The following is a 19,662-nucleotide window of genomic DNA, read 5'->3' as shown; positions in this document are numbered from 1 at the left end:
AAATTAAGTGCATTCAGAGTGTAAATGTAAGCATCTGAATTTCAGTTGGGTGACTGGTGTATACAGGGTCTGGGAACCATAGATATGGACCACAGCCCTGGAGATGTACATTATCCTGAAGCTAATTACACTCATTGCAGCAATGTGCAAAGGGCCTAATGCAGGAACCCCTGCCCAAAGCAAACATTACAAGCCTGCCCTACTACAATAGGACCAGGATTGGTCCCCCAAGGTAAACACTAACTGGACAGATCTAAAAAATGCTGGATGCTCCAAGGAAATAAGCAGTCAAATCTTAATAGATTCTCAACAAAAAAATATGAATGGTTTAAAAAGAAACAAACACTCTAAAAAAGTAGGAAATTGTCCATCACCGAAGGACACTGGTCTAAAATTTGAGCCCCACAAAGTGGATGGGTTATATAAGCGTGCGCTAGGGGTGGCCCTAGCAATGTTTACCTGTGTCTAATCACCTGAAAGCAGCCTGGTTATAACCCATGGCCTAGGACTACAGCCATGTGTCCTGTAGATTTTTTTTTTTTTTTACAAATTTACTAAACTACATAAAAGCAATGTCTAAGTAGAACTTCAACACTGACATTTAACATGATAAAAAAATGAAATAAATGAGTCGAGTACTCACTGATCATTCCTTGCACAAACGTAGGTGGGTTGGGACGTGGCTGAGTTGGATCTATGTTGCTTCTTTCCTAGAAGGCAAATAAATAGTAACATTAACACATTTATACAGCTATAAAGCAATCGCCCAGAAAGTGCATTACTGTAGGCTTCTCACCCAAAAGACGGAAGGAAATGAAACAAAGCAGAATCATAAAAGAAAGACGCTGACTGGTTGCCATGCAGGAAGTAAAGACTTTTTGTCAGACACTTCACACACAAGGAAAACACACTGATGTTTAAGTAGACAAGTGTTTTTTAATTTCAGATGTGTAATTAAAAAACACTTGTCTACTTAAAGAGTATGTCCAGCCAAACCTTTTTAATTGCAAGTTTGAAACAAAGGAGGGAAAAAGCATAACCTCTGTTGGGTGTTTACTGCTTTCAGGGCTTGGTTAGAACATTTCCCCCTAATTTCATGTTCAGGTGAAAGGTTCACCACACAGGACGCAAGAAATAATCTTTTATTAATACAGTAGAAGAAAGCAAAAATGACCATCAGATTGTCGTCTATCAGCCACTGCACTCTATCAAAAACAAGGAAAACATTTTTGGCTGGAAATCCATGTCAACATTTGTTCAGGTTCATTTGCCATGCGTGTAAAAGGCAAAGTGTGAACAGGGCCCAAGGCCCAGCTGAAGCAGTCTAGTCTATATTTATAAGAACCCCTACACAGAAGCTCCCTACAAAGCAAACTGTTAAACCGAATGTGTACCCCAATAATGTACTTTGCTTATTTGCTCCCATTTGGCGTGTCCAATAAACCATTGAAAGCATTTCATTTCATCTGTTTAAGTAGTACAAAATAATGCCCTTTGATCAGGTCTAAAATTCAGTTTTGTACATTTCCTGTATTATCTCAAGGAGTCCAATTTAGCCCTCTGTTTCCAGCGCTGCCATACTGGATGAGGGAAGCAACTGCCACTTCCTAACAACTCACAGCCAGCTCCCCACTGTGGATGGACAAGCTTGACAGCACAGGGAGCATGGTTCTAAGCCTCCTGGGGTGTTTAAAGGGGCAATAGGGTGGTACAGCTAGGCTGAGGGAACGTCATCCTTGTGGGATTATTTTGCAGGTGGAGCAACACATTTTGTACACAATGCAATTTTATTATACAGGGAACGTTCATCCTTTTTTCAATTGGAGTACAGTACAGAAAAAAGACTTTATATTCATGGATCCTGAATTATAGGCTGGTTTCTTCAAGTGACTGGACAAAAGAGCTGGGACAAGCTCTATCCTTGTTTGCACGTCAAAACGATTGCCACATAGGAGTACCCAGTGAAACCCTTTAAATTTAGTTTGGGTCACCATGCACACTTGCAAAGGTTTGTGAACACAACGGGCTACATACTGTATACAGCACTATGTTCTGGGTACGAGACAAGAACTTTTTGTCTCACACCAGAAACAAAAATATAGTGACAGCAGTTGTCTGAAAAAAGACTGACTGTTGAAGAAAATCTACCTTAGTCAGGAAGGTTTGCATGTTACATGTCTGAAATGAGAGCTAGAATCAGATGCAGAGACCAGTGTTAAAATAGGGCCCTGCAGGGACGCAGAGAAACATTGAGGAGTATGAGGTGTCTTGCAGGCTTTCGGCAGAGGGAATGTTTGCCTCAACTTTTTTCGGGGCTCTCTTGCACCTAGTTTCTGCCATGGGGTACTCACAAAGTAGGGTGCAGAAACAGGTCAAGCAAGTCTGTACACAGCAACCTGGGTGCAGACTTTCCTTTCGTGAAGTCCTCATAGCAAAAGGGCAGGTAATACATGATTACCTTTTAAAAAAAAAAAAAAGTCTCTAGACCACACATGGTCATAATAGCACGACCTGTGGTGTAACACTTTAGTCATCCACCCTAGACTGCACAATGAATGGTCAAATTTTACTACAAACTTTGAAAAGTTTAACAGCTAAATATCAAAGAGAATGACCGGTTTTCCTTCTTTTAATAAACAAATACTTATTTTGGAAACCTGTAAATAGTGACACTACAGTATTGGTCTATACAAGGTAAATCGGTCTTGCCTGTCCATGCAACTGTCCAGGCTTTGTCAGTCATGGTAAGCATACCCATGGTTTTAAATATTTAGGTTCCCCATATGGATGGACCATGGCCCTGGACCTGTATAGCACCCAGTAGCCAACTACACAAACACTGAAAGAGGGTCTCATACTTGAAGCAACATTATAGGTCAGTACCACAGTGTGGGGTCAAGGTATGGCTCCCTAAAGGTTATACTAAGGCTGCACTGTTCCAAATGCACGGCTTTTCTTGTAAAAAAAAAAAAAAAAAAAAAATGGAACCTCAGTCTTCTAATCAACATTGATTATTTTTAATCCCCATGCTGCTAGCATTAATATAATGTGTGAGCATTGTCATCCTCTCCGCGGAACCAAAAATCCCAGCATAGCAGGCTGAGTTCCTATTTCTCAGCTGTTCCCTAGTGCCCCACACAATAGGACTGAGAATGACTGCACTGAAAACTCACTCCCTGCTGCACAAACACTGCAAGAGTCTGTACCCCCCACTACCCCTTACCAGCGACTCACGTCCCGAGTCCCAGCAGGTCTCCCTCACCTCAGCTGTTTCCATCGTCAGCATGGCGGAAGACGGGGCACTCGGAGGTGAAGCTAGGATAAAGTTACATCCTCTTCCTCTGCAGGTGATCCTGGCAACCAATAATTCTCTCAGTGGTGGACACAGGGCAGCGGTAGGCTGCAGCACCCCACGGTGGCAGGACTTTTGGGTTAATCCAGCTCCCATGCTGCCTCTATAGTTCTGACTACAGCATTCCCTGACAGCAGGTAGCGGAGTGATATTCAGCTGTCAGGGATGCTGTAGTCAGAACTATAGAGGTAGCATCAGAAAATGGGGCCGCCTGCCTGCTTACTCCGCGGCCAGTGGCTTGCGCTCACAGGAGTTGCATAGCCAACCAAAAAAAATTGTCCCGCTCGCAGCGCTGCCATTGTCCATTAGCAAAGGTGACGGAATTGAGATCCTGCACATTCTGCCAGCAAAAAAGCCCTGGGGTGTGCCTGGACATTAGGGTGTGCCAGGCACACCCCATGCACGTGCCTATGGGAGGAGGTGAAGACTGGTTTTCTCAGCTAAGCACACTCTCCTGCATGCATGCTTGAGCTAGGGGCAGATGGATTCCAGGATGTAAAAGCTACAGGAATCATTTTCCCTTAAGATAACCATGGCCAGAAATGCTAGGGGAGCTGTGTTTCGAAGTGATTTCTCATCCAAATAAAGCATGGAAACATGCATGGACGGGGGAGTTTCCTTTGAATACTAAAAATGAATTAAATCATGTTTTTGGTGCTCAGATACAGTGAAGTTCTGCTTTAAATTAGAAGACCGTGAGGAGTTGTATGAAGAGTCAACAGAAGAATCTGAAGTAAAATAATAAGTGAAGCAAATTATTTATCTGTAAGAGCTCTCCAAGGGCAACGTTTTAGGGGCATGCCCAGACAGGCATGTCAAGAAAAGTTTAGCCAGTGTTCAATCACCTAAAGGTTCCAGCCATCAACAAGGGCGATAACATGAACTATGAATAGCCTAGCCTTGGTCTTGTACGATTAGGGTGTACTTGGCTTCAGTGGGCGACTTTAAATGACGACTCAAGCATATATAGTTTGTAGATGCTATAACTTTTGCGCAAACCAAACTATGGGAAAGGATTTATGGCATTATGATTTTTTTTGTCCTAGTAATGGCAGCGATTTTTAGCGGTACTGCGACATTGTGACCTACAGAGTGGATACACTTTTTGGGACCATTGACAATTATACAGCAATCAGTGCTATAAAAATGCACAGATTACTGTGTAAATGTCACTGGCAAGGAAGGGGTTAAAACTAGGGGGCGATCAAGGAGTTAACTGTGTGTTCCCTCAGTGTGTTATAACTGTGTGGGGATAGGAGTGACTAGGAGAGGAGACATCGTTTTTCCTACTTGGTAGGATCAATCAATATGTTTTCCTCTTCCCTGACAGCATAAATCCCTGTGCGCGCCTTCTGGTGGCCTAAAAAGATAAGGACGTACCCGTACAGGGTATTGCCCAGGGGAGCCATTCTGCCGCAGTATATCTGCACGAGCCAGTCAGGAACCGGTTAAAGAGGAACTGCAGTCTGCTCACATAAATTTGTAATAAAAACATATTTACCATCCTGAAGCTTCCCTCCAACCACCGCATATTATTCAATATATTCTGTACTTGCCAAATATGCTGCCGAAATCTCCCCGAGTCTGGCTGCATCCATTTTAATTGTGGGCAGCTGAAGCTGCTGCCTGTTTACTTCCTGTATTCACGCACACACCTCCAGCTCTGTAGTTCCAATTGTCCTCCTTATGACTCATGAGTCCGACTTCCGAAGCGGAGCCGTAGCAGACAAGTACACACGTAGGGCCCAAACCACGTCCAAGGAATGTAAAGTGGCCTCCTTCGGGTTTTTCAGGCCGAGGACATAGGGATGGCAAGACAATGTCCTCAATGTGAAAAGCCGAACACGGAATCAGGCCCTATGGGTTAACTCTGGCATGGTTGGGGTAGAAGCCTCCGGTTCAGACTCCATGCTGACCCACCTATATATGCCACCCTAGTACTGCAAGGCAGGACCCACAGGCACCCTCCCGGCCGCAACAGAGAGCAGGGGACCCCCCAGGAGACTCATCACCCCGACCAGAGTGCAGCGCTGCTGAAGAGCCGAGAGCGCTGTCCGTGCCGTTTCAGGCACTAGAGGCCAAAAACTTTTCCAAGATAGCCGCCGACATGCAGGAAAACAGCATGTGGGCTACAAGAAAATGGCCGCCGATACATAGAACTGCGACCCCGGTAAAATGGCGGCCATACACGTGTCTTAAAGCCCCAGTAACACACAGCAGAACACAGTCCAGCACCCACCAGCACCAAAAACGTAATAAAAAAAATAGCACCTCACAGCAGCACAGCGCCCCGGCAGTAACGGAGCCCCCACCTCACAGCCGCCACCCAGAACGGGGAAAGAGGGAGAGGAAGGGAGAGAGGAAAGCAGGGCGAACCCTCAAATCGACCTCCCCAGGAATGCACCAGCCCAATCACCCTGCCAAGGCAAGGGGATACTACTTACCTGTCCTGCGACCACCAGCTGGAGGCATTCCAGACAGACCTAACGTCCACAGGTAGATACGGCATGGCTGTCGGCCCGGCACACTGTGACAAAGCCATAGAGACCCGTCATATGTGTGCCCTGTAGCATATAGCTCACCGGCCACCCCTGGAGCAACGGGGGATGTCGTGAACGCCTTGCTAAAGCACGGCACACGCTCGATGGCCGAACATGGGGGGACTACAAGGATCAAGATCCAGCCTGTCACCCAGTCGGCAGTTGCTTGTAGATCCCAGGATCCAAAAATGCAGGAAAAATCCAAATAAAAACGAAAAACAAAATCCCAAAAAAACTCCAGAGCACATGGGCTCCAGAAACCAACAAATACGGTGTGACAAAGTAATACAACGGCCGCCATTTTATTCGCTAAGGTGTTGGGGGGGGGGGGGGGGTGTATAATGTTCGTGGGTTTCAAGTAATTTTCTAGCAAAAAACGTTTTTTTTACTTGTAAATAAATCTCAGAAAGAGGCTCGTCCTTAAATGGTTAAAATCCTAAGAGCCGGTTCACACTCGAGCGGCACGACTTCGGGGGCAACTCGGCAAGGCGTCCTGAACACGACTCCAGAGGCGACTTGCAAAATGACTTCTGTATAGAAGTCAATGCAAGTCGCCCCGGGCCACCCCAAAGTCGTAAAAGAACCTTTTTCTAAGTCGGAGCGACTTGCGTCGCTCCTATTAGAACGGTTCTATTGAATAGAATGGGACGCGACTTGTCAGGCGGCTGAGTCGCCTGACGAGTCGCCCCAGTGTGAACCGTCTCTAAACATAACAAATCTCTGGAAGCAGTAGATTCCTGTCATGTTGCTAGGCAGAACAGGGAAATGCCTTGTTTACATAGGCATTTCCCCGTTCTTCCTCTCGGTGTCATGATTGCAGGCCACCGGTAGATATAGAGTCCGCGGGACCCACGGGCACACTCCTACAGCCTCTACGCTAGCCTGCGAATTAAAAGGGATGTATGGGTACGCCCATTTGCGCAGCCGTGTCATTCTGCCAACGTATATCGTCATGCGCTTAAAGATTTTTCATTATAATTTTTATAGTTCCCATTCTATTGGCATAGCAAATGTCAACTTTTATTTCACGTTATTAATCACTTACCTGCAGTTTAGTAACAGTTGAAATCGTGACCTATAGAGGTTCTGTCCAATTGTAATTTTTGGTTATTGATTCTAGAGGGAAGTTTATCATTCGTGTTATTTAAAAAGTACAACACTCCCATTAGCGGGTGTTTCAATAGATATTTTTAATTTTATGTAGCACAATCAGTATTTTTAATTTTGTGTAAAGTTTGTTTTTGTCAACATACATATACAGCGTCTGCCTGCACATTTGTGGGCCCTTCAGCGTCTGCCTGCACATTTGCGGACCCATCAGAGATATCGCATCCCCTTCACAACTTTGTCCTTATCACAGCCATCAAACCCTACCAACAATTTTGCATACAGGAATGCTGTATGCAAAATTACAGCGCTAAAGTGCACTTAAGGAAACAGTGGGGCAGGAGCTGGGAGGTGCAGCCGGTCTGAACTGAAATACTTTATTGGTTGAGGCCGGGCACCAGGAGTAGATGTGGGACCTGTGCTGCATACTGCCAGGGGTGTATGACAATAACAAGTTTCAAAACCCGACAAAGCTTTGGCAGAGAGACGGTCCTTGCGGTGAGTCCGATGACTCTAGCTGTAGGCTGGTAAAAACTTTTTAGCAGGCCGGATGTGGCCCATGGGCTGTACTAAGGAGACCCCCTGCTTTAAAGAATTTATTACGGCTATAAAAAGGAATTTATCAAGCACCAAGACTCACGTGGCTGCTCAGGATTCCATCTACACTTCAAATAAACAGTGCATTATGCAAACTTTTCAGTGTCCACTTACTTGTGAAGCACCTGGCAGCCCCTGGGTGGTAGACTCTGTAGGTGCAGGGACTCCTAATCTTTGAGCAAGGAGAGAAACTTGTTGTCTATGGAAAGATAGAAGAAAATAAAAATAAGTTAAGTATGAACATAAACTCAACAGTATCAAAAAATAAGAGTGCACCATAAACCTACAGCAACCCCATCACTCTAATCAGTTTAAAGTAAACCTGTTACAATGAAAATATAAAGACAAAACAAAAAAAAATTATACCTCCAAGGACACCAAGCTTTCTTTGCTTAAAGAAGAACTACAGTCAAAATTAAACCGCTTATGAGCGGGCATATTGTAAAAATGCTTTCCCTTTGCACTTGAGTGCAACACATTTTTGTGCATTTTTTTTTTTTTTTTTTTTTTTTTTAACACCATCGCTAGCACACCGGACAGGTTCTTCCCTGCCCTTCACTGAAGATTATGGAACACAGACAGTGCTTCATTAGCTACTTTCCTAGACACATCAGCCGTGGAAAGAAACTTCTCAAACAGGATGTGACTTAAAGTGTTACTAAACCCAAGACCCTGCACTCACTTTATCACAGAACATGGAAATGCAATAGTCTTACTAAATTTTCTCATCGGCAGTATATAGCAATTTTGTGACTTCTATCAGTGTCTGGTAAGAGCTAGGAGTTTTCATTCTCTCCTGACTGTCCTTTAAGGCTGCAGGACCCCTGATCCTCTGTCTGGACAGTGCCGATTGGCCCTGTGATGATCACATGCACCCTCCCAAGAAAAATAAAACCTCTTTAGCAATACACACCAAACTGAGTATTGGTATGACTTCAATGGCTGTCTTATCAGGAGATGGATTAGGGACAGTGGAACAGGAAGACTGGGGGGGGGGGGGGTCAGGCTCAAACACCCTTTTAACACAATGCGGATGATTGACTGTCTTAGGTTCCACAGCAAGTATAACAAGCATGCTTTACTGCATATACAAACCAATTTTATGGTTGTGTGTCGATTCTAGTTTCCTTCCAATTAGGGAAGCTCAGAAAAAAAAAAATAGTTGCTGGTCTCTGCCCCCTCTAACCGAGGACACATGCTATCCAGGTCCTGTACCCTGCAGGTGGGAAAGTGGGACCTGGGATACATGAAGGGGGTGGCACTTCTGGTATCTATGGAAGCCAACTAGTAGCTGTACAGTTCCTAAATCACTTCCATTTAAGGCTGACAAGTGGGCTGGTCAGACTTGAGAGCATTTCTAGCTGCTGTAGTAGCCAGGAGGGTGCATACAAATCCCAGCTACTATTGATGCAAGGATTAAGTTGGCAGCAGCAAAAGGTTTAGTGAACTCCCAAGAAAATAATTTTTACTGTAACAAAAATAAAGTACAAAAATCCGGTATTCTATTCATCTATTAAAAAGACAAGTATTTACCTTTAGGACATTCAACAGCAGTCCAACTGAGGGGTGGACAGCTAAAACAAAATGTTAAAACGTCCAACAAGAATCATGAATACTGGGAACTGCCTGCGGCTCAACAGCTACCTGAAGGATTACACACCCAATGCAGATCTGGTTACATGAGCGTGAACAAAGTCTGACCAAGGATAGTAAAAAGTACTCAAAATGAAAAGTGAGAAATTACCTCACAGGAAAAGTAGAGCATTGCTCCATGAGACAAACAAGTTTGAAGTTGCTCATGACTCCCCAGATCTGGCAACATGCAGAGACTATCAGGACAGCAAGGAACACTGGCTTGCTACAATCCAGAGCATAGAACATTGCCAGGAAGCCCTTTCCCATGTAGCAAAAGGAGAAGAAAGATATTCTCCCAAATATATATCTCCCACAGAGCAATTAAAGTCTTCCCTGCTACTGCCAGTGGATGCCTGCACCAGGAGACAGACCTGCTCAGAGTAGTCGTGGCCAAAAGTTTTGCAAATGAAACACAAAATTAAAATTTCTACAAAGTCTGCTGCCTCAGTTTTTATGATGGCAATTTACAAAAAGGTTATAAGGCGTGATCAGGTGAATTGTAATTACTGTATTTATCAGCTTATAACATGCACTTTCCCCCCAGAAAATCATGAGGAAATCGTGCGTGCGTGTTATATGCCAATTCCTGCTGTCTGGGGGAAGTGGAGTTCTGAGCGCCACTGGATTGTACACAACCGCGCTGTGTACCCAGCATTGAACCACACATTACAAGAGGCAGTACTGTGTGACTAATCGCCGGATACACAGGAGATCCCGGCGCTGTGTAATCCGGCACTGGTGAGGCTGCATTGATGGGGCAGGGGGGGGGGGGTGCAGATACCTGTCTAAAGACAGGTATTTGCAACCACTTCCGGGCACACAGTCTCGGATAAACTGCGGGCATGACGTCACCTCCCGTCCCCCCGTTGTGTTCTGGGAACACTCGGCTCCCAGAACACAGCGGGAGCCAATAAGCAGGCTTAGCGCGACTGCGCCGTAGGGAACCGGGCAGAGAAGCCGGAGCGCTTTACTTCCTGGTTCCCTCACAGAGGATGGCGGGGGGGGCAGCAGAGTGACGGGCGATCGCTCGTCCTCTGCTGCGGATGGCGCTGGACTCCAGGACAGGTAAGTGTGCCGATATTAAGAGTCAGCAACTGCAGTATTTGTAGCTGCTGGCTTTTAATATTTTTTTTTTCAGCGGACATCCGCTTTAAAGAACTGAGAGCTCAGAATTCATAAGATGTCCATGGGGAGTTTTGTTTCCTCTTTTGACCGTGTTTCCTGAATGGTCAAGGATTGGAAGACCAAACTCCCAGCTTTACAGACTTGCATCTTTTGTAAGATATTGCCAACTGTAGGAAAGGAAAGATATTCCTGCTGTTAGAGCTAAAGTGGTGATCCACTAGAAAGAGGAAGTTCTTACAAGGCTGGCTAGAAGCATGGGTAAGAAACGCAAAGGGCCCGTTTTTTCAATGCCGGCAGTTCGTTCAGTTGGAGAGTTATTGAGTGGAAATGGGCAAAAGAAAGGTACTGCCTTGAAAAAGGAAACCATTAGACCCAGAACGCTCATGGCAAATTTCACTGTGGAATTTGTCTTAGAGCTCAAGTATGAGCTCCTAGAAAGAACATTTTTTGGAAGAAAGACTTTAGTTCGGGATATATCCAGGATCAGACCCATGTATACTAGGCACAGAGAAGGCTAGAGAACAGATCTTTTTAAACTGATCACCCAGTCAAAAGCCTGGAACAGACACATTTTCCTTTGGACATTTGCTGAAGTTTTAAGAGAGCTAAAACATTCAGGAGAAGTTTTTTGGATAGAACTCAGGGAATTTGGGTGACAAGCGAAGGAGAACAAGCAAGGGCACCAAAAGGTTTGTGAACACTCTAGGAGCAGATAGGCTAAAGGGCTGTGTGATAAACTGAAAATGGCGGGTGCCACTGTAAAGCGTACAAATAATTGATGGTGTCAAAATCATAACACAGATGGGAATCTTCAATGTCCACGGATGTGTTTTTCCTCATCTCAGAGAGGCAATTTTTTACCTTGCGTGTGCCATACAAAATTTGGGAATTTTAAGGAATTTGTTGGATAGAACCAATATCCCTCGTTGTGCTTTAACATTTTTTTTTTTTTTAAATCTTTTATTTTATTTGTAAAAACACATAGACAATACAACGTACAATAGCACAGCCAACATCTGGCTCACAACACGGTCAGGACCCGCGCAGGGGTCGCAAGGTAGCAGTACAGAACCAACAGACGATAGAAATTAGCGACTACCATAATAAACCATCATCAATGAGGTTGTGTGGCTCAAGCTCCAGAGGTAGGATGATAGTGAAACATGTTCACCTAAGTAGTTGTGCCAACAGGGGACGGTTCAGTAAGACTTCAAGCAACGCTATCAGAAATCAAAGAAGCCTCCTAATCCGCAGCCGCGGTGGAGGGTTCTGCCAACCATTTAGACCAGACTCTGTCATATTTTTTCGGACAGCCTCTGTGTACATAGGTATCTTTGTATAAGGGTATGTGCTTTAACATATTTTAGTAAAAAATAGGATTTTTGTATTCACCGTAAAATCCATTTCTCTGAGTTCATGGACGGACACAGCAGCAATTGACCTTAGGGTATTATTCTCCCTTTTAGGAGATTGACTAGGCAGAAAAACAGCATGTTAAGTGTTAAAATACTCCACACAGTACAGTACCTCCCAGGGGGCGGATCCCCCGGGTACATCCCTCATTCTCAGTTCTGCAACCTCAGTTCGTAAACAAGCAGTACAAACAAATGAGGGGTGGGTGCTGTGTCCGTCCATGAACTCAGAGAAATGGATTTTACGGCGAGTACAAAATCCTATTTTCTCTTCCGTTCATGGATGGACACAGCAGCATTTGACCTTAGGGACGTCTCCAAGCAGGGTCAAAAAATCGAGGGGAGGGAAAACACAGCAAACCAGAGTTCCTCAACGGCAGACCTTCATGTGGAAGCAGGCTTTTCCTCAGGCTTGTTGGGCTTGCGGAACCAGGGGCGCTTCTGCCCTTCAGAAGGCACCTTGGGAACGTTTACCTGCCGCACCGGGCAGACGAAAAAACCGCTTGGGGGAGGTAAAGGGGGGCCCCTGCCTACGGCGAGGCCCCTTACCAGATTGTGGGAGCAGAGTGCTCTTACCTCCCGTGGCATCTTTTATGACGTCATCCAGAGATGCCCCAAAAAGCCGTTTACCCTTGAAGGGTAAGTCCACCAAGGCCTTTTTTAGAAGACTGGTCCGCAGACCAACACTTCAGCCAGACAAGGCGGCGCAACACTACCGCGTAGGCCAATGCCCTGGAGAGCAAGGGAAGCGTATCCAGGGCCGACTCACAGACACATTTTAGGCCCTGCACCAACTGGTCGGCCTAGAGCCCCGGCCAAGACCGGTCTCACCGCCGACCCCACCACTGTGAACATGGATCGGGCCACAGCCTCAGCTCTACTATGCGCGGGGTCCTTAAAAGCGGGAGCCCCTTCCACAGGCAACGTTGTCGCCTTGTTTAGTCTGGACATAGGGGGGTCCACTGACGGAGGAGAGGTCCATCTTTTTAGGAACTACTCCTCAAAAGGGTAATGGACCGCAAAGCATTTCGGAACAGAAAAAACTTTCTGCGGCCGATCCCATTCCCTGTATAAAAATGTTTCCAGATAAGGAACACAAGGAAACACTTTTGCAGTGCGGGCCGGCTTGTGGAACCCACAAGGGACCGACATCTCTGCCCTATCATGCGCTGACCCTGATGCAGAGTCATCCTCACTGTCCATGTGGACTAGGCCTGCATCCTCTGACACCACGGAACCAGGGCCGGAAGCAGTAGCAGAAGAAGGCTGGGGGAGGGGGCGCTTTTTACCCCCCCTCTGGCCACGCGCCGCTTAAATCCTGGCAACAAACGCCTCAAGGACTGTCATCATAGCATCCACAGAGGCCGCAGGAACAGGGGCACTAAGGGTTAACTCCGGCATGTCTGGGGGAGAAGCATCTGGTCCAGACGCCATGCTGACCCACCCAATAGCTGCCCTTAAACTGCAGGGCAAGATCCACAGGCCACCCTCCTGGACGCAGCAGGGGACCCCCCAGAGGACTCTCCACCTGACCAGGCTGTACTGCTGCTGACTGCCCCAGAGTGCTGTCTGTGCTGTGCCTTAGGAAGTGTGCTGAAGCCGTTCGCGCCGTTATTCTGGACACTAGAGGAAAAAACCCCATCCAAAATGGCCGCAGACATGCAAAAAGCATGCGGGCTACAAGAAAATGGCCGCCGATCATTAATAAAGGCGCCCGGCAAAATGGCGGCCGCGAAAGTGCAGAAAACATACAGTTAAACACACAGTAAAACACCCGGGGCCCCCAGGCAGGTCCCCCCCCCCCCCCCCCCGCACACACGGCAGCAATAAAAACACAGCACCCCTGACAGCAGCCACAGGATGGAGCCCCCCAGGCGGACTCCCCACCTCACGGTCGACCACCTAGATTGCGGGGAAGGAGGGAGAGAGGAAAGCAGGGCGGACCCCCGATCAACCTCCCCAGGAATGCACCAGCCGCACCACCATGCCAAAGCAAGGGGGCTGCTACTTGCCCATCCTGCGACCACCGGCTGGAGGCATCCCGGACAGAACCAACGTCCGCGCAGTTACGGCATGGCTGTCGGCCCGGCACACTGACACGGACATAGAGCCTGGTCATATGTGTGCCCTGGAGCATATAGGTCACCGGCCAACCCTGGATCAACGGGGCATGTCGTGGACGGCCCAGCGCGTAGCTAAAGGCCGGCACACGCTCGATGGCCGAAAATGGGGGGACTACAAGGATCGAGCATCCAGCCTGTCACCCAGTCGGCAGTTGATTGTAGATCTCCGGATCCAAAAATGCATGAAAAACGAAAAGAAAAGCGAGAAAAATCGCAAAAAACAAGTCTCCAGAGCACATGGGCCCAGAAGAGCCATGTCATCTCCCTGCTAGGCAGAAAAAAACTGAGGCTGCAGAACTGAGAATGGGGGGATGTACCCGGGGGATCCACCCCCTGGGAGGTACTGTACTGTGTGGAGTATTTTAACACTTAACATGCTGTTTTTCTGCCTAGTCAATCTCCTAAAAGTGAGGAGAATACCCTAAGGTCAATTGCTGCTGGGTCCATCCGTGAACAGAAGAGAAATCCCCTGAAACTGCCCTGTGATGCTACCGGTAAAAACTTCCCTGAGGCAAGAGGTGGTTCAGGGTATTCTTCGAATCTGGCCCCCCCCCCCCGCGCCATTGAATTTCAATGACAGCAGCAGGAGCCAATGGCTGCGCCATCAATCTATCCAATCAAGAGCCGAGACAGGCAGGCAGAGAGGAAGAGTGCATCTCTGCCGAGGGAATGAACAGGCTCAGGGAGTAAAGCGGGGGGATAGGATGCATTAATGAGAAAAAACAAGAGGGTTTACAAACCCTTTAAAGTGGTTGTAAAGGCAGAAGATTTTTTTAATCTTAATGCAGTCTATGCATTAGGATAAAAAGCCTTCTGTATGCAGCAGCCCCCCTCAGCCCCTCTAATACTTACCTGAGCCCCATCTAGATCCAGTGATGTTGCAGGAGCGTCTGGGCTGCCCGGGACTTCACTCCTCATTGTCTGAGACAGCGGCGCCACTAGCTCACAGTCAGCCAATGGGGTGGGCCCAGGCCTTTGTGTCCAAACAGCCAGAGGGAGCTGCGACTTGGTTTGGATGCCCCCATAGCAAGCTGTTTGCTGTGGGTGCACTCAGCAGGGAGGGAGGGGCCAGGAGCACCGAAGGAGGATCTGGGCTGCTCTGTGCAAAACCACTGCACAGAGCAGGCAAGTATAACATGTTTTTTTTTTTCCCTTAAAATTAAGAACTTCACAATCTCTTTAAGGCTGCTATTAGGGAAAATTGTCAAAAGGAGTAAAACTGCAAAATATTGTAAAATTTATACTGTGCTTCAATACCCCTAAATCTCAAACCAAACAATGTGTGTAGGAACTTCAACTCAAAGAAATCTAACCAATTTTTTTTAAAATCGAAGTTCTGCATATATTGATTTGGTTGAAACTATAGGTGTATTGATGCGCGGTATAATTTATATACAATTTGGCAAAGTTGGTTAAAGGCAGGTGTTTATCTTAATACATTCTATGCATTAAAATAAAAAACCTGTGATGTTGCACAAGACTCGGCTGTCTGGGACTCTCCCTCCTGACTGGCTGAGACACACAGCAGGTGCCATTTTCTCCTGCTGCTGTCAATCAAAGCCAGTGAGGCGAGAGATGGGCAGGCTGATCCGCGGCTCCATATCTGAATGAACACCCAGAGCAGTGGCTTGGCTCGAGTGCCCTCATATCAAGCTGTTTGCTCGGTGGGTACTCGGCAGGAAGGAGGAAGCAGGAGCACTGATGAGGGGAGGCTCTGTGCTGATCTGTGCAAAACCACTGCATAGAGCAGGCAAGTATAAAAGGTTTGTTATTTTTTAACAAAAAAAACAACCATAAAAGGCCCCTACGGACCGTTCAGGTCCACCTGTCTTTTTCAGGCAGACCTGAACGGAAGCTCTGTGTACCTCTACGGAGCAACTGATGTCAGCGGTGACATGTCTGCTGACATCCGCTCTGCTAAATTCAGACGGATGGAACCCCCATTTTCTATCCGCCTGGTGGATCGGATGCAAACAGACCAGCGGTCCGTTTTCATCCGATCCCCCATAGAGGAGAGCAGAGCTCTGACAGGTCCATCCCTGCATAGTGAGCAGAGACAGACCTGTCATCCGCCGGAATCGATCCCCGCTGAGTAAGCAGAGTCCGTGAAAACAGACTAGCAGGTGTGAAAGCCATAACACTGTAGTTTTATTTTTTTATTTGTAAACTGCAAAGACAACATTGTTTCATACCTATTAATGCCTGGTGTGACACCGATGCTACCCTGAGCCATAACCTTTTTAATTCCTTTCAATGCAACCATCTTTGCCTTGGCAATAGGATCCAGAATATCATCTGCAGCAAATTTATCAAGATCTGAAATAAAAAGAAATTCCTATATTACTATTTAGTCACCCGAGAACTGTTTGAAATATCGGTTTTGGGCAAACCTGGCAATTAAAGCTAGATGCCAGGCTCTGCTCAATTGCTGGCGCTAGATTTATCTAGTTGACTCCATTCACATTACAGGAAATCCAGAACAGAATCTTGATATCACAGGGGCTTGAGTACATGACCGTTTATAAATCACCTTTCAAAGACCAGCAAAACTAAAATTAGAATTTGACAGGGCAAAAAACACACCAAGCACAGTACACATATTCCAGATCAATTAGCAGTTCTTTCATCACTCCTATTTAAAGTAGGTTAGCAAATAGCACAAAAAGGGCTGAATATGCGTACCTTCATTCTACATTTTATTAAAACAAATGTGCTTGGGACTTCACAGGATGCTTTTGCCGGTTTTAGCTTACAAAATCTGTGCATCCACATTTTAGTGTGTTTTAGGATGGCAACGATTGTGGCATCAGCACCAGGAATTACAACAGGTAGGATTTAGTATGGGAATCAGATATATAGACAATGGGGGTTATTTACTAAAAGCAAATCCACTTTGCACTACAAGTGCACTGCCAGTGGAAGTAAAGTCGCTGTAGATCCGATGGGGACATGCAAGGGGGAAAAAATACAGCATTTTAGCTTGCACATGATTGGATGATAAAATCAGCAGATTTCAGATCTACCCCTCAGATTTACAGCGACTGCACTTCCAAGTGCAGAGTGGATTTGCCTTTCGTAAATAACCCCCAATGTGCGTTACAAGCAGTCTATAGCAAGGCGATAGACTAAACTGTCGCAATATAAACCGCAAGATACTTAAAAATAGTAGTAAAGCGTCTTCTGGAAAAACCCATCGACAGGCAGGATTTTTATAATAGGAGAGACCCTTGAGGTCTCTTCTGGCATAAATGACCCCCCTGCCAGTCAGCAGGTAATGCGATCTGAAGCGTGCATGCCCAGCTCAGATTGTGTTTACGGGTCACTCTGTGTGCAACGGCGAAGTAAGTGACATCACCTTAGCTCGGCCATTTAAATGGCAGATTTGGAACCTGGAAGACTAGGTTAACATGGAAGCACCAGGGAGAGAGCCGTGAAAGTCCAGCGCTGGGCAGCTCCGTCTGTAGGCAAGTCTTTCATAAAGTACTAGTACGCCGTGCATAGAAGTACATTATGACTTAAACCTGCCAAGGGGCACTTTTTTTTGTTAGTCTAATGAGAATTTACTACTTAATTCCCAACAGCAGCTATCGTTCTGCACTCAAAATATTTAAAAGAAATATTGGCGACAAACTTTTTTTTTTCTTAGAAGTAATAAAGATACCTGTATCTGGGAAAAAGTTGTTTGCCAGTTGCTGCGGCTGTTGCTGCATAACCAACTGCTGTTGTTGCTGCTGCTTCATTATCATCTGCTGGCCCAAGATTGGCTTTGGCGGAAGCGCTTGCTGCTGATGACCACTAGCTTGTACCAAGTGTTGACCGCCAAGCATGTGACTCTGGTTGGCTGCAATATGCATGGGCGACTCTAGTGTTGAGCTAGCTTGTGCACCAAGTCTCTGCTGCATTTGCTGCTGAGAAGATAAAAGCTGTGGAGCAGAACCCGCGCCCTGATGCCTAGGTACGAGGCCTATTCCAACTAAGTTTGCTTGATGTCCATCTTGTTGAAGGTGAGGTGCTGAAGAATTAGGCATGGATGAGCTGGTTAACATTGGATGAGGCTGTACACCTTCTGTATGCTGGGATGTCAGCATTTGCTTTTTCTGCTGTTCTTTTTTCTCATGTTCTAGAAGGTCCTCTATTAGGAGTGGTAGTTCACTTGCTACAAGAGAACTCTCCATCTTATCTAGATCATCACTGGGAGACTGTCGATTGCACTGCATGCCTAGTGGACCTTCATCCAAATCAAATTTCCCTAATATTAGGTTGCTTGGATTAACCATAACTGAAGAATCTTTACTGGGAAAAATTGAGCCACTCTGATTTGTGGCTTGAACAATATTTGTACTAGCATTATGAAGACTAGGTCCTGATTTTAATAAACCTAGTGAAACCTTTTCCATTCCAAGGGATGATTCTGTTTTAATATTGATGGAATTGCTTGCAGAAAACTGACAGGTATTAGCCTTCAAGCCACAGTCTTCTAGCTTTGGTTTTAAATCGCCTGGGTACGAAGACTGATTTGTTTCCACACTGGAAGGGACTTGGGAAGTACTCCCACGGCCATCAAGGCGGGGGCCCAAATCAAGTCCTAAGCCTCCTGCTAGTTTATCTTTGGTTATTTCAACTTTTGCTTTATCTTGCAAATCTTGCTGTAACTTGTTTGGCAGCGCATCTGTTTTCGCCTCCACAACTGGATCCATTTTAAGCATTGCCTCCTCTTCAGCTTTTTCATTTGCAGATTCAACTAGACGCAAATGTTCATTGAAAATATCTTTTTTGTCTCCTGTGTCCAATTCTGGGTCTGTATAGGCAAGGAGGTCAAACTCATCACCGTTCAGAAGATCATCTAAATGTGGATCATTTGTTTCAAGGTTATCAAGGTTGTCCAAATCATCGTCCGCTTTAGCAACATCTAGGCTCAAATTTGCCAAATCATCATCTTCCAGGTCTTTGTGTGAATCAAAATCAACATCAAGCTCTGGAGGTTCCTCACACTGTACTCTATTAGCCCCAATGCTAGCAACAGAAGCTTCCTTTGAATTTTCAGCCTGTGAGGTGGCTGGAGGAGGTGGATCACCTGTTTGTTGCCGAGGGATCTCTGGAACAGCTTCTACTTTAGTCTGAAGTGTTTGTGGGACATGAATAATGTTTCTGCCCTGAGGAACTGATGGAGTAGCAGTCACAATTTTCTGAGGCTGCATCAATTGATTCCTTATGACTGGTACTTGTAAAGGATTACCCTCACCTCTAATTACACCCGTCATTAACAAGGAGCTGGTACCATCATTTGGTAAAAAAAAGCGGGGCCTGTTTTGAGAGCCAGGTGGTGAAAAAGGACCACTGACTGGAAGCTTCTGTCCATGATTATGACGCAGCTCAATATAGGGCGCTCCACCAACAGTGACCGAAGAGGGCAGCTGATCTCCAGGAAACGGTAAACGCACTATTCCTGCACTGCCCATTGTAGGACTCTGTGATGGACGATTAACTTCTGGAAACCGAACAGGTGCCATAGTCCTTTGTGCTGTCACTGGTGGCTGCCAGACATTTTGCTGATCAGGGTAAGATCCCCTTGAATAGAAGGCCTGTGGTGTTTCAGAAGAATGTCTAAACAAAAAAAAAAAAAAAACAAAACAAAACATTGCATTACAATTGAGACCCGTGCTTACACATGCGCATAATTTTAACATTAATAATTAAATCAATTGGGGCATGACTGTATGGAGTGCACAAAAATACAAATAAACCTCTTCCTTATGCAATGTTAACAACAG

At 45.9% G+C, this 19,662-nt stretch overlaps 1 protein-coding gene across 5 annotated transcripts in view; it reads right to left on the bottom strand.

The window, feature by feature from the left end:
* Positions 1–19,662, bottom strand: part of KMT2D (lysine methyltransferase 2D) — a 212,813-nt gene that overhangs the window by 60,376 nt on the left and 132,775 nt on the right. For all 5 annotated transcript variants that reach the window (XM_040341168.1, XM_040341169.1, XM_040341170.1 and 2 more), the window contains 4 exons: positions 17,553–19,495; positions 16,084–16,207; positions 7,711–7,795; positions 644–710 (listed from right to left, as the gene is read on the bottom strand). In XM_040341168.1, coding sequence (XP_040197102.1) covers positions 644–710; positions 7,711–7,795; positions 16,084–16,207; positions 17,553–19,495 — 2,219 coding nt within the window. The remainder of the gene's footprint in view (positions 1–643; positions 711–7,710; positions 7,796–16,083; positions 16,208–17,552; positions 19,496–19,662) is intronic.

The sequence above is a fragment of the Rana temporaria genome, chromosome 2 (assembly GCF_905171775.1).
Source record: "Rana temporaria chromosome 2, aRanTem1.1, whole genome shotgun sequence".
NCBI lineage: Eukaryota > Metazoa > Chordata > Amphibia > Anura > Ranidae > Rana > Rana temporaria.
The sequence above is the reverse complement of the archived record's forward strand: the minus strand, read 5'-3'. Positions and strand labels throughout refer to the sequence as shown.